Source organism: Coenobita brevimanus, chromosome 96 (assembly GCF_032717465.1).
Source record: "Coenobita brevimanus isolate Jiangsu-jjx chromosome 96, ASM3271746v2, whole genome shotgun sequence".
NCBI lineage: Eukaryota > Metazoa > Arthropoda > Malacostraca > Decapoda > Coenobitidae > Coenobita > Coenobita brevimanus.
In genome coordinates this window covers 13,894,573-13,910,417 of record NC_137049.1, presented here as the reverse complement: position 1 = coordinate 13,910,417, position 15,845 = coordinate 13,894,573, and the positions used below count along the sequence as shown (strand labels likewise).

Here is a 15,845-nt window from a genome sequence, read left to right as displayed (position 1 = left end):
TGTAATAGAATCATTGGAATATCTCTGTCCTTTGGGAAAAAGTGATCACGTGGTCATTGAGTTCCAGATGTTAATAGGAAACATCGAGCCAAGAGACGAGCTTCATAGACGGGGAAGATACAACTTTGGGAAAGCAAATTTTACAGGATTGAGAAACTTTTTTGAAAATGCAGATTTTTTTTTTTTTTTTTTTTTTAAATAACAGAACGGAGGAAGGAAAAACAAATGGAGAAAAAAAAATAATCCATACACCAGATTACTGGTGTCCTCTGTTCATAAAATATCTGTAAGAATTAGACTTGAACAGTTGTAGGTTGAAATTTGGAGGAAAACAACTCTGGGGAAGCGAGTTCCAGAGAGATGCAGTTCGGGGAATGAAAGAATTCTGATAGGCAGAAGTTCTGCAATGTGGTTGAGTGACATTCCAGTCATGAGCGTTACCAGATGCCCGTGTAGCACGAGGGAAGGCATGGAGAGGTGGCACCATGGACGCAACTTCGTCTGAGCATTTGCCAAAAAAATATCTGTAAAATAATGCAAGGGAGGCAACATTCCTTCTTACTTGCAGGGGAGGTAGTTTATATGTAATGGCAGGGTTGTTAATGATTCTAACAGCTTTATTCTGAATTTTGTCTAGTTGTCTTAATGCAACCTCTCCACAACCATTCCACAAGGGTGAGCAATATTCAAGCTGAGAGCGCACATGACTCTTATAAATTATAAAGCTAACTGCTCATCGTGAAGAAGTTACGGACTCTGTACAATAATCCAAGTTTTCTTGAGGCGGTTTTAGCAAGTGATCTGACATGAGAGGTCCAGCTGAGGGCACTGTTAAGTGAGACACCAAGAATTTCAATACTTTGGAGATGGGAATATTAGTAGCACTGAAGGTAATGTACAAATCTGGCAATATCTGTCTATTAGTAAACTGTATATATTTAGTTTTACTAGCATTAAAAGAGACAAGGTTGTTTTTGTCCCCATTCACTGATTGTAGATAGATCGTGATTTATGGAGATGGCTGTATTGAGTTGAGAGGTAGAGATATTAGACTTTGTAAATGGATGTCTGAGTGTGAATGAACTATGTAGTGTTGAGTCATCTGCATATGAGTGAATGGGATTGTGAGTGACAGATAAGAGATCATTAATATGAACCAGAAATAGGGTTGGCGCCAGAACTGATCCCTGTGGCCGCAGCGTTAATTGGAGTGGAAATTCGAATATACATCATCTACTTTTACTCTTATTTTCCTGTCACTAAGATAAGAAGAAATCAAAGGAACAAAAGACGTTAGTCCATAGCAAGGGAGTTTGGACAGCAGGGAACGGTGCCATACTCTGTCGAAAGCTTTAGAGATATCAAGAGCTACTGCATGAGTTTCTCCAAAAAGATCAATTGATTGATGGATGGTATGAGTTAAGAGATTGAGTATGTCAATGGTGGATCTTTCGTGGCGAAAACCGTATTGTCTATCATTAATTAAGTTGTTGGATTCAAGATGTTTAACAATATGCTTATTAATTAAAGTTTCAAATACCTTACCAAGAGAAGATGTGATAGCTATTGGTCTGTAATTGGAGGGGTCAGACGAACTTCCTTTCTTCGGAACTGGGTGGATATTGGCTTCTTTCCATGAATTTGGGAATAAAGAAGTACGTATGCATAGTCTGAATAATTTAGCTAGGACAGAGGCAAGTTCAGGGGAACACTTTTTCAAAACAATTGGCGGAATTCCATCTGGACCTGGAGCTTTGTTGGTAGGTAAATTGTCTAGGATGGATTTTACGTATCTTGTCTGTATTTTAAGTGGGGCAATTTCGGGAGAATCAAGTTCCAGTACTGAGACATTCTGGCTGGTATCATCTATGGTAGAGTTTCTTGCAAAGGTACTAGCAAAGATATCTGCTTTCCCACGTGGGTCATTTGTAATATTGCCATCTGAAGATTTTAGTGGGGGAATGGAAGATGACTTGTTAAAGTTATTATTGAAAAAATTAAGAGTTGACCAGAATATTCTGTTGTCATTAGGGTTGTTAAGTAGTTTTGATGCTTGCTTTTGAAGAAAGTTTGATTTAGATAGATTTAATACAGCTTTTGCATGATTTCTAGCAATTTTAAATTGGGAGAGTGATTCAGGTGTTTTTGATTTTAAGTAAGAGTTATATGCTAATGACTTTTGGGCTGTTGCTCTGGCACAATTGCCATCAAACCATTTTGGAGAGTTTGATCTTTTAGTGAATTGTTGACTTGGTATGAATAAATCCATACCAGCTAGTATTAAGTCACAAATGTGGGACTGGGTAGAATTGGGATCACTAGAGAAGAAAGACTGCCATGGAACATCAGCAAGATAATTTCTAAATCCATCCCAGTCTGCCCTGTCAAAGTGCCATCGGGTCACCCTGACAGGTTCGGAATGGGGAGATGTAGGAGGGTTAACTAATGAGGCTTTGATGAGATTGTGGTCAGAGGATCCAAGTGGTGACAGTACCTCTATCCTGTATTGATCTGGATTATTGGAGAGAGGATATCTTTCTAGACTTCTATAATTTGGGAGTGGAAAAATTTGTACCAAGAGTAAGAGGGAAAGAAAACAGGAAAAAGGAGTGGTTTAATAGAATGTGTATGATAGCAAAAAAAGAGAGAGATAAGGCGTGAAACAATTGGAGAAAGAGAGGTAACGACAGAACAAAGGAAGAATATAGAAGAACAAGAAATGAATACACAAGAATACGTAGAGAAGAAGAAAGGAATTTTGAAAAAGGTATAATAGACAAATGCAAGGATGAGCTCAAACTGTTTTATAGATTTGTTAATGGCAAACTGAAACAAAAGGAAGGAATCACCAAACTGAAAGTAGAAGGAGAGGTCTTTAAGGATGCGGCAATGCAAGCAGAAATAATGAACAAACGTTTCCAGTCAGTTTTCACTAAAGAAAAGGAGCTTGTGGAAGGGGAGGGAGTGATTAGAAATGTTCCGGTGATGAAAGATATAAAAGTGGAGGTACAGGAAGTGTATAAATTACTGGAAACTCTAGATGTAAGGAAAGCCCCAGGACCTGATGGAATTTCTAATTGGGTACTGAAGGAATGCCGAGAACAACTGGCTGATAAAATTCACAGCTTAATTGTATGCTCACTGGAAGAGGGGAAAGTGCCACAAGAATGGAAGAGGGCAAATGTGGTACCAATTTACAAGGGAGGAAACAGGGAAGAACCCCTGAATTATAGACCAGTGTCTTTAACCAGCATGGTCGCAAAATTGTGTGAGAGAATCCTGAAAGACAGATGGATAAAATATCTGGAAGAGATGAATATTTTGGCTGAATGTCAGTTTGGATTCAGAAGTGGAAGGTCATGTGTTTCTAACTTGTTGAGTTTTTACTCAAGAGCGATTGATGTGGTACAGGAGAGAGATGGTTGGGTGGATTGTGTGTACTTAGACTTAGAGAAGGCCTTTGAGAAGGTACCTCATAAGAGACTAATGTGGAAACTAGAATATATAGGAGGACTAAAGGGGAAACTTCTGGAATGGATGAGAGACTTTTTGAGAGACAGACAAATGAGGACAGTAATAAAGGAAAAGATGTCTGGATGGAGGGAAGTAACAAGTGGAGTCCCTCAAGGCTCAGTGTTGGCGCCAGTAATATTCCTGATTTACGTAAATGATATGGTAGATGGAGTAAACAGTTATGCAAGTCTGTTTGCTGATGATGTAAAGATCTTGAGGAAGATAGAGGTTGAGGAGGATTGTAAAATACTGTAGCAGGATTTGGATAGGATACACAATTGGAGCCTGACGTGGGTAATGAAATTTAATGTAAAGAAATGTTAAATATTGGAAATGAGTAATAGTACCAGGAGACCATCACTGAATTATTTTTTGGGTAATGAATTAATCACAGAAAGGAGAGAAGAGAAAGATTTGGGAGTGCTGGTCCAAGATAGTTTGTCACCAGAAAAGCACATTAACAAGATAGTTGGAGAGACTTATAAACTCTTGACTAACATAAGAGTAGCATTTCATTATATGGATGAGGAAATGATGAAAAAATTGATAGTGGCCATGATCCGCCCCAGGTTGGAATATGCAGCGGTAGTGTGGTCCCCACACAAAAAGAAAGATATAAACATGATTGAGCGAATACAAAGAACAGCAACCAAGATGGTCCCCAGTCTGACAGACCTGTCATACAGAGAGAGGCTGGAAAAACTGGATTTGCCTTCGTTAGAGGAAAGGAGAAAGAGGGGAGACATGATTGCGGTGTTCAGGACCATGGTGGGAGTAGATAACATTGACAAAGAAGATCTGTTTGTATGGGATAAGAGAGCAACAAGAGGACATGGAATGAAATTGAAAAAGTGAAGCTGCTTGAAGGATATCAAGAAATATAGCTTTCCTTACAGAAGTATAGACTTATGGAATAGCCTGGACAAAGAGATCGTCCAGTCTAAAAACTTAAACGAGTTTAAAGCTAATTTCGATTTATTGAGAAACAGTGACGGAAACCCACGAGCATAGTACATTCCGTGTATATCACAATTAGGTATATTTGGTAAATACTTAAATATTTGGAACGACTTAGACAAAGAGGTGGTGCATGAGAAAAATATTCATGTGTGTAAAGGTAGACTTGATAAATGTGGATATGGAGACAGGACAACACGAGCATTGCTCAATTCCTGTATACTACAAATAGGTAAATACACACACATAGTACAATTCAGAGTCTAAGAGCATTACTACAAAAAATGGAAGAGAAATCGGAAAGAATTATACTAACTGGAGATTTTAATACAAATATAAATTGGAATAATCGAGATATAATAAGCCAAGAAAGCTGTTGGGAATAAAAGCTCCTAGATCTCGTGCAAGAGGTTTTCCTAACGCAACATGTAAGGGAAAGCACCAGAAAAAGAGGACTCGATGTACCCTCAATGCTAGAACTTATATTTACTTGGCAAGAAAACGATATTGACAATTTAATATACCACCCTCCATTCAGCAAAAGAGACCATGCAGTACTAAATTGCAACTTCAGGATTGCATATGACATAGTTAACAGCAATGATAATTACAAAAAGAGCCTAAACTATAAAAAGGGAAAGTATTATGACCTAAAGAAGTACTTCTTAGGAACTGATTGGGAAAAGGAGCTTAGAGGATTAGATTTAAATGCTATATATAAAAAATTCTGTGAACTTTATGAAATAGGAGTCCAGAGGTACATCCTACAGCACAAAGAAGCAGAGAAGAAAATAGAGAAATGTTTCAATACAGAATGTAAAAAATCAAAAGAAAAAAGATTTGTTGAGGAATAGATACAGAAGACACAATAGTGAAAGAGTATATAACAGTTATAAGCAGGCAAGAAATGATTATACAAGGATAAGGAGGGAAGCCCAAAAACAGTTTGAGGAGGATATCATAAGCAAAAGTAGTGATCAACCGAAGCTATTTTACAGTTACATCAGAAGCAAAACCAAAGTAAAAGATAAGATACAATCAATTACGGATGAAGGGATCCTCTGTACACAAGAGAAGGATATTTGTGAAGCACTAAACAAAAATTTCCAGTAAGTTTTTACAGAAGAAAGAAATTCTGAGAGGGATTATGTGGAACATGCATGCCCACACATACTACCAGATATACAAATATCAGAAAAAGAAATACAGGCGGAGCTAAGTAAATTAGACAAAGGAAAAGCAAATGGTCCTGATGAAATTTCATGTTGGGTAGTACGTGAATGTGCAAAGGAGTTAAGTAAATCATTATTTTTATTTTTCAAGAAATCCTTGAGTCAAGGTAAACTACGTGATATTTGGAAAAAAGCAAACATTGTTCCCTTATTCAAGAAAGGGAAGAGAGAGAATCCACTCAACTACCAATTAGTATCACTGACCAGTGTTGTAAGGAAGGTATTAGAAAAGCTTATAAGAAAAGCTTGGGCAAATCATCTAGAAGAACACAATATGATAACAGAAAGACAGTTTGGTTCCAGAAAATGGAAAATCATGTGTTACTAATCTGTTGAGCTACTATGACAGAGTAACAGACACAATACAGGAAAGAGAAGGATGGGTGGACAGTATCTATTTAGATTTCAAGAAAGCATTTGACACAGTAGTGGTAGGTGGTGGCGACCATCATCCACTCACTTGATGTAGTGCTGCCTACTTCTTCCTAAGCCTTTATCATTCTTTTTCTGTGCCTGCCCTCCTCTCTTCCTGTTTCTCCCATCTTTCCTGTCACTTCTTATTGCTTTTCTTTCCTTTACAGGTGGCTTTACATTGAGTGACAAGCCTAATGGTTTCATGTAAGCCAAGAAACCATTTACAACGCTGGGTGGTAACCATATAACCAAACAATTACGTGCTCCCTACGTGTCATCAAGTGGGTTGGTGGAGGGTTAGTGCCCCTTCCTGTAAAACAAATAACTCAGAGTCAATTGGCCACCCCTAACGGGATTATGGCATCAGGCAATAGATAGATAGATAGATTTGACACAGTAACACACCAAAGACTTTTATGGAAACTGTACCATCAAGGAGGAATTCGAGGCAAACTGTATTGTTGGATGCAAGATTTTCTCATAAAAAGAGAAATGAGAACAGTTTTACAGAGAAATTACTCATCATGGAGAGAAGTGACTAGTGAGTACCACAGGACTCAGTGCTGGCACCAATCATGTTTTTAGTGTATATAATGATATAGACAGTAACACAGGAAACGAAAGCTATCTAAATATGTTTGCAGATGATGCAAAAATACAAAGGAGAATTACTATCACAGACTTTTGTAAAGAGCTACAAGAAGAATTAAATAAACTTCATGAGTGGAGTAATACATGGCAAATGGAATTCAGTGTGGACAAGTGTCATGTAATCAAGTGTGGTAATAGTGGAAAATGACCTGATTGGGATTATAAGTTAAGATATAAAACCCTACACACGTCAGAAAGAGAGAAAGACCTAGGTGTGATTATCAGTAACAGACTATCTCCGTCTGACCACATCAGTGAGAAGGTACGGAACATGTATACACTGCTTGCAAATATGAGAAGAGTGTTCACATACATAAATGAAGACATGTTAAGAAAGATAATAACATCATTCATCAGACCAACCCTGGAGTATGCATCAGTAGTCTGGAGTCCTCATCTCAAAAAACACAGACAAGATTGAAAATGTTCATAGGGCCACCACAAGATGGGTACCAAGCTTAAGGGATCTAAGCTACGAAGAAACACTAAATAAACTGAATCTACCAACACTACAGGAGAGAAGGAAAAGAGGTGACATAATTATGCTATATAAATGCATATCAGGGAAAGAGAAAATAGACATAAATGATTACTTAACCTATGGAGAAGCATCAGCAAGACGACTCTGCAAAAAACTGCATAAGAAGAGAGGTGATAAAAACGTAAGGAAATTTAGTTTTCCAAATAGAGCAATTGATCAGTGGAATACACTACCGAATGAAATAGTGTGTGCCAAAACAATTCACAAATTTAAGGATATGTACGATAAATACGGTTTAAGACACGAGACAGTACGAGCTTGACTCATTCTTGTAAGAATTAGGTAAGAACACACACACACACTCTGTCAAAAACTATATTGCCTCGCCTCGCCTTGCTAAAGGCAGTGATAACAAGAACTGACTATTACTGACATAGTATGATAGCTGAGTTTGTGCACAAAACTTCACAAACTAGCCTTTATCAGCTCTGAAAAGGCAGGTAGTTCTAGATTTTTCATGGCTTTTGCCACTTTTCCATACATTTCCACATGTTTTTGTTACTTTGCAGATTAAATTTCCATGTAGGTGATTGTTTGGATATACAGTTACTATTTTTTGTCGTACATATTAAATCTGTGCAGAATGAAGGGTCAGTGTGCAGTGTATAATTTTAAGAGATTATAATGAGTTTCCTGTAAAATGAACTTAACATAGATACTGCTTGTACAGAGAACACCTGTGACTGGGCATGCACACGAAAGCAACTTTAACAGCAGTTCTCAAGGTTGCAAAAGAAAAAAATTAAAAGAGGAAGAGGAGGACAGCCTTAGCTTTAAACATGCTTCAGAGCCACAGATGACTCCTAAAAGGGCAAGACACAAAAGCGGGGACAACTTCAACAACAGCTTCAGTGATGAGGAAAATGATAGAGAGGATGAAAATGACCTGGAAATCAGAGATGAAGGTGAGTTTCTGGTATCTCCCACCTCTTTTTTATACACCTCTATTCTTTTATCTCGTATGCATATACAGGCATACCTTGTTTAACGATGCAAGTGGTTAAGTAAAAACCCATCACTAGGCGGAGTATTGTATCGCGGAGTAGATTTACAGTGGGGCCTCGCATCTGGTGTTTTTTCATCTGGCGGTTTCACATCTGGTGACAGGTTAGAATCTTTCCAAAGCCCCGCATCTGGCAAGGTAGCCTCCCATCTGGCGGGTGCTCACCAGGCGAAGTCAGTGCGTATCCGGCTCGGCACTTCATGGCCATATTGCGATAATGTCATTGTGTACGCCAGTATGAAATCTAACCTAACCTTACCTAACCTAACCCCACTGAGAGACGAGTTCTTCTCTCCTAGAGTTAGAGAGTGGATGGTTCATACATCTGGCTTGTATATGGCAACTGACTGCATGTGCAAAGCAAGGTAACAAGCTTTTCAAGGAATGAGAGAGTGTTTTTGATTGGTGATATGAATGATAAAGTAGGGAATGTGAAGGTGGATGGAATAGTTGGTGAGTGGGATGTGCCTGCTGCGATAGATGAGAATGGCAGTGCGTTAGTGGACATTTGTGCTGGGAGGGGGTTGGTGATAGCCAATACCCTCTTCAGGCATAAAATGATCCACAGGTATACATGGCGAGTGATGAGAAGGGTGGGTGGTGAACTGAATGAAAGGAAGGCAATGATTGATTATGTGTGTGTGGATGAAAGGATGCAAAGATGTATAATGGATGCAAGAGTGTATAGAGGTTGGGGGAGTGGACTTTCTGACCACTACTTGGTGGTGGCCAGAATTAAGATACAAGTAAGATGGAGGAATAGAAGAAGGGAAAGACGAGAGGAAGGAGTAGTTGCAAGGAGAGTGGAAAGGTTACAAGAGGCTAAAAAAAAGGCAGAGTATAAGAGAGAAGTGGAGGAACGATTGGGCAAATATGAATTGGAGCAGATGGGAGACGTGGAAGGTGTGTGCAGGATACTTACAGAAGAAATGTGCAGCATGTGATGTGGTGTGTGGGAGGAATAGAAGACAGAGGGGTGTGCAAGGAACAGCGTGGTGGACTGGAGAGGTGAGACAGGGTGTGGCACAAAAGAAGAAAGCATACAATGAATGGATGAGAAATAGGGGCGTGGAAGAAGTTGAGAGGCGGAAGAGAGAGTTATATGTAGAAAGAAAGAGAGAGGTGAAAAGATTAGTAAGAGAGAGTAAGAACAGAGTGGATGAGGAATTTGGAAGGAATTTGAGTGTAAATTGGAGGGACTGTAAGAAGATGTTCTGGAAAGAGGTGAAGAGAGTAAGACAGGGTGGAAGTGAGGTTAGCAGGGGAGTGAAAGATAAAAATGGTAATTTACTAGTGGAGAAGGGAGAAAAAGTGAGCAGATGGAGAGAACACTTTAAGGAATTGTTGAACATAGAGGATGGAAGTACTGCGAGTATAAGTGGCTGGGGAATGGCTGGGAGAAGGAGGGAGGTGAGAAGACAGGAAGAAATCAGTAGGATAGAAGTTGTGGAAGCAATGAAGAAAGTTAAATTGGGGAAAACCCCAGGAATTGATGGAGTGTGTTGTGAAATTCTGAAGCATGGGGGAGAGATAGTAGTAGAATGGTTGTGGAAGGTGTGCAGATTGGCCTGGGAGGAAAGTAGAGTCCTGGAGGATTGGAAGTCAGGTATAATTATTCCTTTGTACAAAGGAAAAGGGGAAAAAGAAGTGTGTGGTAATCATAGGGGCATTTGTCTTCTTAGTATAATAGAAAAAGTGTATCGTAGGATACTTATTGACAGAGGTAGAGAAAGAACAGAGGAATTAGTTGGAGAACAGGGAGGCTTTAGGAAGGGAAGAGGTTGTGTAGATCAGATATTCATTCTTAGATCTTTAGTGGAAAAGTCTCTAGAGAAGGGAAAGAAGTTCTATGCAGCTTTCATGGATTTGGAGAAAGCATATGACAGGGTGGATAGACAAGGATTGTGGAAAGTATTAAGAATATATGGAGTAGATGGAAAGTTGTTGAATGCTGTGAAGAGTATGTATGATGGTGCTAAGGCTGCAGTGCATGTGGATGGTGAACTAAATGAATATTTCTCTTTGGAGGTTGGGTTGAAACAGGGATGTCATCTCTCCATGATTGTTCAATCTGTTCATGGATGGGGTAATAAAAGAGGTACAAGGTAGGGTAGTGGATGTTGGAGTGGCCCTGGTGAGAGAGGATAGTGTTTGGAAACTCCCTGTACTGTTGTTTGCAGATGATACTATGTTGTTGAGTGAAGATGAAGAGGAGCTGCAAGGCTTGGTGGATGAGTTTGGGAGAGTGTGCAAGAAATGGAATCTAAAGGTTAATGTAGGGAGGAGTAAAGTGATGGTCTTTGAGAGAAGTGAAGTCAGGTGTCTGGCAATAGATAGATACTGTAGATAGAAAATACACTGCCACAGCACAGACCACAGTAACACCTTGCCTGACTACTGTTGTTACAATACAGTACTGTGCCATAGTTATAATACAGTATTGTGCCCGTGTCTCCTGTTTGGCTGTGTTCAGCCAGAACTATACTCAGTTTTTTTTATTGAGGCGAAGATGCACTTGACAGGTTGGTGTTGATTAGCTGAAGGCAACATGTCTGAATAACATTTACTAACCCAAATTACCCCCTCATATATGTTGTCAATTAATAATGCTAACAAGTAAAGAGATTATGAAAATGTTGCATTCAGCCAGTTATGACCACCCTGTCAAGTGCATCTTCTCCTCGATAAAAAAAACTGAGTATAGTTATTGTACAGTACAGTGACGACCTTGGGAGAGAGAGGAGGTGCAGCTGGTGGTGGCAGGTCACTTAAAATGCCTGATGGACTGAACATGAAGAGAGTATATAGGAAGGGACAGAAACTGAAGACGTATGGTTTGCAGAACAAACAGAAAGTGATAGATTTAATCGAGAAGGGTTACATAGCATGTTACATTGTCAAAAAGCTTAATGTACCTGAATCCACAGTGCAAAACATTAGAAAAAATAAAGAAAAGATCAAATCACCTGTAAGAGTGACCCAGAAATATTTTGGTGCTGCTGAGAAGGTTTCACCTAGGGTAACAAAAGAACTATCACAAAAAAATGAATTGATGTTGCTCACTGAACATTTCTTAGTGGTGTGGTTGAGAAGAAGATTCACTGAAGGTGCTAGCGTTGACGGACAGCAGATACGAGAGTGTGCAAGAATGTATTGTGAACAAGTGTGTAAGAAAAGGAAGATCACCAACCCATCCCCATTTAATGCTTCTCATGGGTGGCTACACAGATTCAAGAAAAGGTATGATGTTAAACATGCCATTTATCAAGGAGAGGTGGCCACGGCAGACAGTGCCGCTTTGCGTCAGTTTCCTGGGATAGCAAAGCAGATAATTGAGGAGGGAAACTACACCTTGGACCTAATATTCAACTGTGACGAAGCAGCAATTTATTGGAAGAAACCTACCAGGTCAACCTTCATTCCCAAGGGCATAAAGCAAGCTATGGGCACGAAATTACCAAAGGACCGATTCATAGCACTGCCAACAGTAAATGCATCAGGAGATTTCAAAATGAAGCCAGTTATAGTGTATAAATATGCAGAACCACATGCTTACAGAAACTGTGATATGTCCAGTCTCCCAAACTGTATATGGTATAGTAATAATTCTGGCCATATGACCCGAGTTCTGTCCATCAGATGGTTCGACGAAGTGTTTGTGCCTCTTACATGGGAGTATTGTCGACAGAAGAACATCGATTTTCGTGTCCTCCTGTTTCTGGATAATGTCCCCGGGCATGCTAAGTTCCTTGTTGTCTGCCACCCTAACATGCTCATACAGTTCCTGCCTCCAAACACCACATCTGAATTGCAACGACTGGACCAGGAATTAATCCATAATGTGAAGCTGTACTTCTATGCTATGGTTCTTAACAAAAAATGAGACGGCAAATGGACAGTGTGATTGAACTAAAGGAGATTGCTGAAGTAAGCGATGATGACAACCAAGCAGCCCAGGCAGGGGAGAATGACCAGGCAGGGGAGAATGACCAGGCAGTGATGACAGTGAAGGAATTTTGGCGAAATTTCAAAATAAAACATGCCGTTGACCTGCTGTGTGTGGCCTGGGGGATGATAAAAATCCCCACAATCAAGCATGTCTGGCATCCTCTGCTACCGCACCTAAAGCTGCAACAACAGGAAGAGAACAGACAAATGAAGGCAACTTTGGTGAGAGAGGCAACACTGGCAGCACTGGGAGTACTGGGCATAGATGCAGTGTGTCAGCAAGATATCGTTCAGCTTGTCGGTGGTGAACAAGAACAGATGATTGAGCAAATGTTAGGTGCTGACAAGGAGAGGGAAGAAGAGGTGTTAGATGAGGTACCCCAAGATAATGAGCCATCAACCAAAGCCATGTCTGATGTGCTGGCCTCCCTGGTTACTGCTACTGAGTACCTGGAAAGCATGAGCTTTCAACATCGTGAGGAGGCCATTTCTCTTCTCAAAAGAGCCACTGCACTTGTGAATGACAAATACAACTCGAAAATCCAGGCAAGAGAACAATCCCCGATAACAAGATACCTGATGCGGCGAATTGACCAAGAAAAACAACAAGCACACACTGTAGCAACAAAGGAAGAACGACACACACAAGCGGGTGACACACTGGCCCAGGGTGGAGAAGCAGTAGATGACATGGACATTTATAACTCAGATTTCGATTTTGAAGGATTTTTGAGGCAGTCCTTAGAAAATAAACGCCTTGGAAAGTTCAGCAGTGCTGTCCAAGAAGACAGTGATAAGGAAGACTCGAGTGAGATGTCTGACAGTGACGATGAGGCAGCTACCCACGCTGCTACCCAGTAGTTATTCATCAACCCATAACCACACTTTTGGGCCAATAAAACACTCCTGAACTTGATATTGGTGAGTTTTTATTTCCTTTACATATTTATATTGATGTTTAGTATAGTTATGATTAACTTCCTTGGGGTGGACTTGGAGCGGTGGCGTCTTCGCCATGGGTCTACCCCCCAGAGGCAGTCGAAGAGAAGAGGAGGACAGCATGGGAGCCAAACCACTGGAAACCCCCCCGGCCCCTCGCAGGACCCGAGTACCTGGGAGTGGCTTTGGTTGCCCGGGCAAATACCACATCTCTCAACACAACACATACAACAACACCGTTTTTCTACACCAAGAAATGACTCCTGGCGGTCATTTCTCGATGACTTCTTCTAGCTGGGGACATTGAGAGCAATCCAGGACCCACCAACAAATATATATGTCCAACGTTCTCAAAACCTATCATGTCAATCCGACAGACAAAGGGTTCTGTTCAGTGCAATTTCTGCAAGAACTGGATCCATTACACCTGCACAACACTTCCATCCAGAAAACATTACACAAACACCTGGACCTGCTCCTTATGCTCCTTCCCCTCATCCACTAGCCCACCCACCAATCCTACTCCTGCTTCCTCCACATCTCCTCAGCCAAACCCACTGATCCTTCCCACACCATCCAATACCCGAACCCCTCCCATTCCAACCCATCCTAATCCACCCCAACCCTTACCTCCATCACAACCTTCTCCTACCCCCTCCCCTCCACCCACACAACCACCTCCCCCCTGTGCTGCAACAGCCAACACACATTGCACACACAACATAAACATCCTTCAGTTAAACATAGATGACATAAACACCAAAAAAAGGAACTCACACAATTCATCAAACAACAAAGCATACATATTGGCATCTTACAAGAAACAAAACTACACAGAACACAGAAAACACCGACATTTCATAACTTCACCACCATTCGACAAGACCGGGCCGATGGCGGTGGGGGTGCACTCATCACCCTGGTACACAAATCCATCAACTTTTCAAATACCAGTGCACACACAAAGTCACTTCTCCCCCCACAGGACACCACAACAGAAATACAGTCAATTAAAATACGCACTGGTAACAAATCACACATAACAATTGCTAACACATACATTCCCCTCCAGTCGCCCCCCACAGTACCACACAGTTACTCTCCACAAATACACCACATCACTAACATACCCATTATCTTCCTGGGTGGTAATTTCAATGCCAAGGCATCAGCCTGGCATGTCAACAACCCTGACACAGACAGAGGGCTGGTACTACAATCCCAGACAGATCATCTTTTCATACTGAATGATCTCCTTCAACATACTCAGGTCCCACACTGATCCCTCTTCCTCCCTTCATCCCCAGACATCACCTTCTGCTCCCTAAACTTTGCCCCCAAACATCCTGGAGAGTGGTCAGAATCCATGGATCTGATCACCTCCCAATCATCATCACTACCAAAACCAGAATCACCCCAGCTGGCCACAGACAACATACACTAATTATATGAGAGCCAGCTGGGAGGCCTTCACAACTGAAACAGAACAACATCTCGAAACAGTAAACAGTACACCCATCACAAACATCAACACCGCTGTGCATACTTTCAATACAATTATACAAAACCGAGACAAAAGACACATCCCTAGAGGCAACAGAAAGAAACACAATCCCAACTTTGCACCAGAAATTCAGTGCCTCATCAGTCAATGGGACACACTGCGACACTCCCCAACATCCCATACACAAGACACCGTACAACAAATACAAGAACTTAACACTCAGATAAATAGTTAACTATCAGAACAGTGAACACTAAACAGACAGGAATAATTATCTCCAAACACTTGACTACAATACAAACACCAGTAAACTCTGCAAAAACTAAACATCATCACACTCTCCAACAGCAGCACTACACATTCACATGCTGCCATCACAACAACAGACACCATACCTTCAAACAAACAACAAGCAAACACTCATCAATCACATTTCACACGTTAGCCATCTAAACCCCGATCGCTACGACCAATGTATCATCCGACTTAAGAAACAGTTTCCCACTGACCCAGACTATGCACCTTTCACTTACAACCAGACGAAGCACATTGTTAGCAACCTTAAATGATCTTCTGCCTGTGGACAAGACAACATAAGCAATATTAACCTTAAACACCTTGGACCACAAGGCATACAAGCACTCACCAACATATCAAACTACAGCTACTCACACAACATAATACCCAACATCTGGAAGCATGGCATTATCATCACTATCCATAAACCCAACAAAGACCCCACGTTACCTTCCTCACACCGCCCCATCACACTCCTCTGCACCCCCTCTAAAGTCACTGAATGACGGGTACTACAGCTAGTTACACCTCACACCCCCGTAGATCAATCACAACATTGCTTTAGGCCACTACACTCCACAACCACTCTTCTTACAGACCTTACACAGAGAGTTTTCGATGACATGAATTCAGCTAGACCACTACACACAACACTCCTAGTCACACTAGACATCAGCAGAGCTTTTGATCCCATCCCCTGCCACAACCTGACAAACAAAATACTCAACACAAACATGCACAATAATACAAAAAAATGGTTGGCAAACTACTTAGCAGGCAGATGTGCACATGTAACATTTGCCGGTCAGTCTTCGAACATCCCCCAAGGATCTGTTTTGTCCCCTA

At 40.9% G+C, this 15,845-nt stretch overlaps 1 protein-coding gene across 1 annotated transcript in view; it reads left to right on the top strand.

Moving 5' to 3' along the window:
• The window catches only part of LOC145413461 (uncharacterized), a 319,141-nt gene that overhangs the window by 234,638 nt on the left and 68,658 nt on the right, over positions 1 to 15,845 (top strand). Inside the window, exon 5 of the mRNA XM_080283160.1 lies at positions 7,979 to 8,213. Coding sequence (XP_080139286.1) covers positions 7,979 to 8,213 — 235 coding nt within the window. The remainder of the gene's footprint in view (positions 1 to 7,978; positions 8,214 to 15,845) is intronic.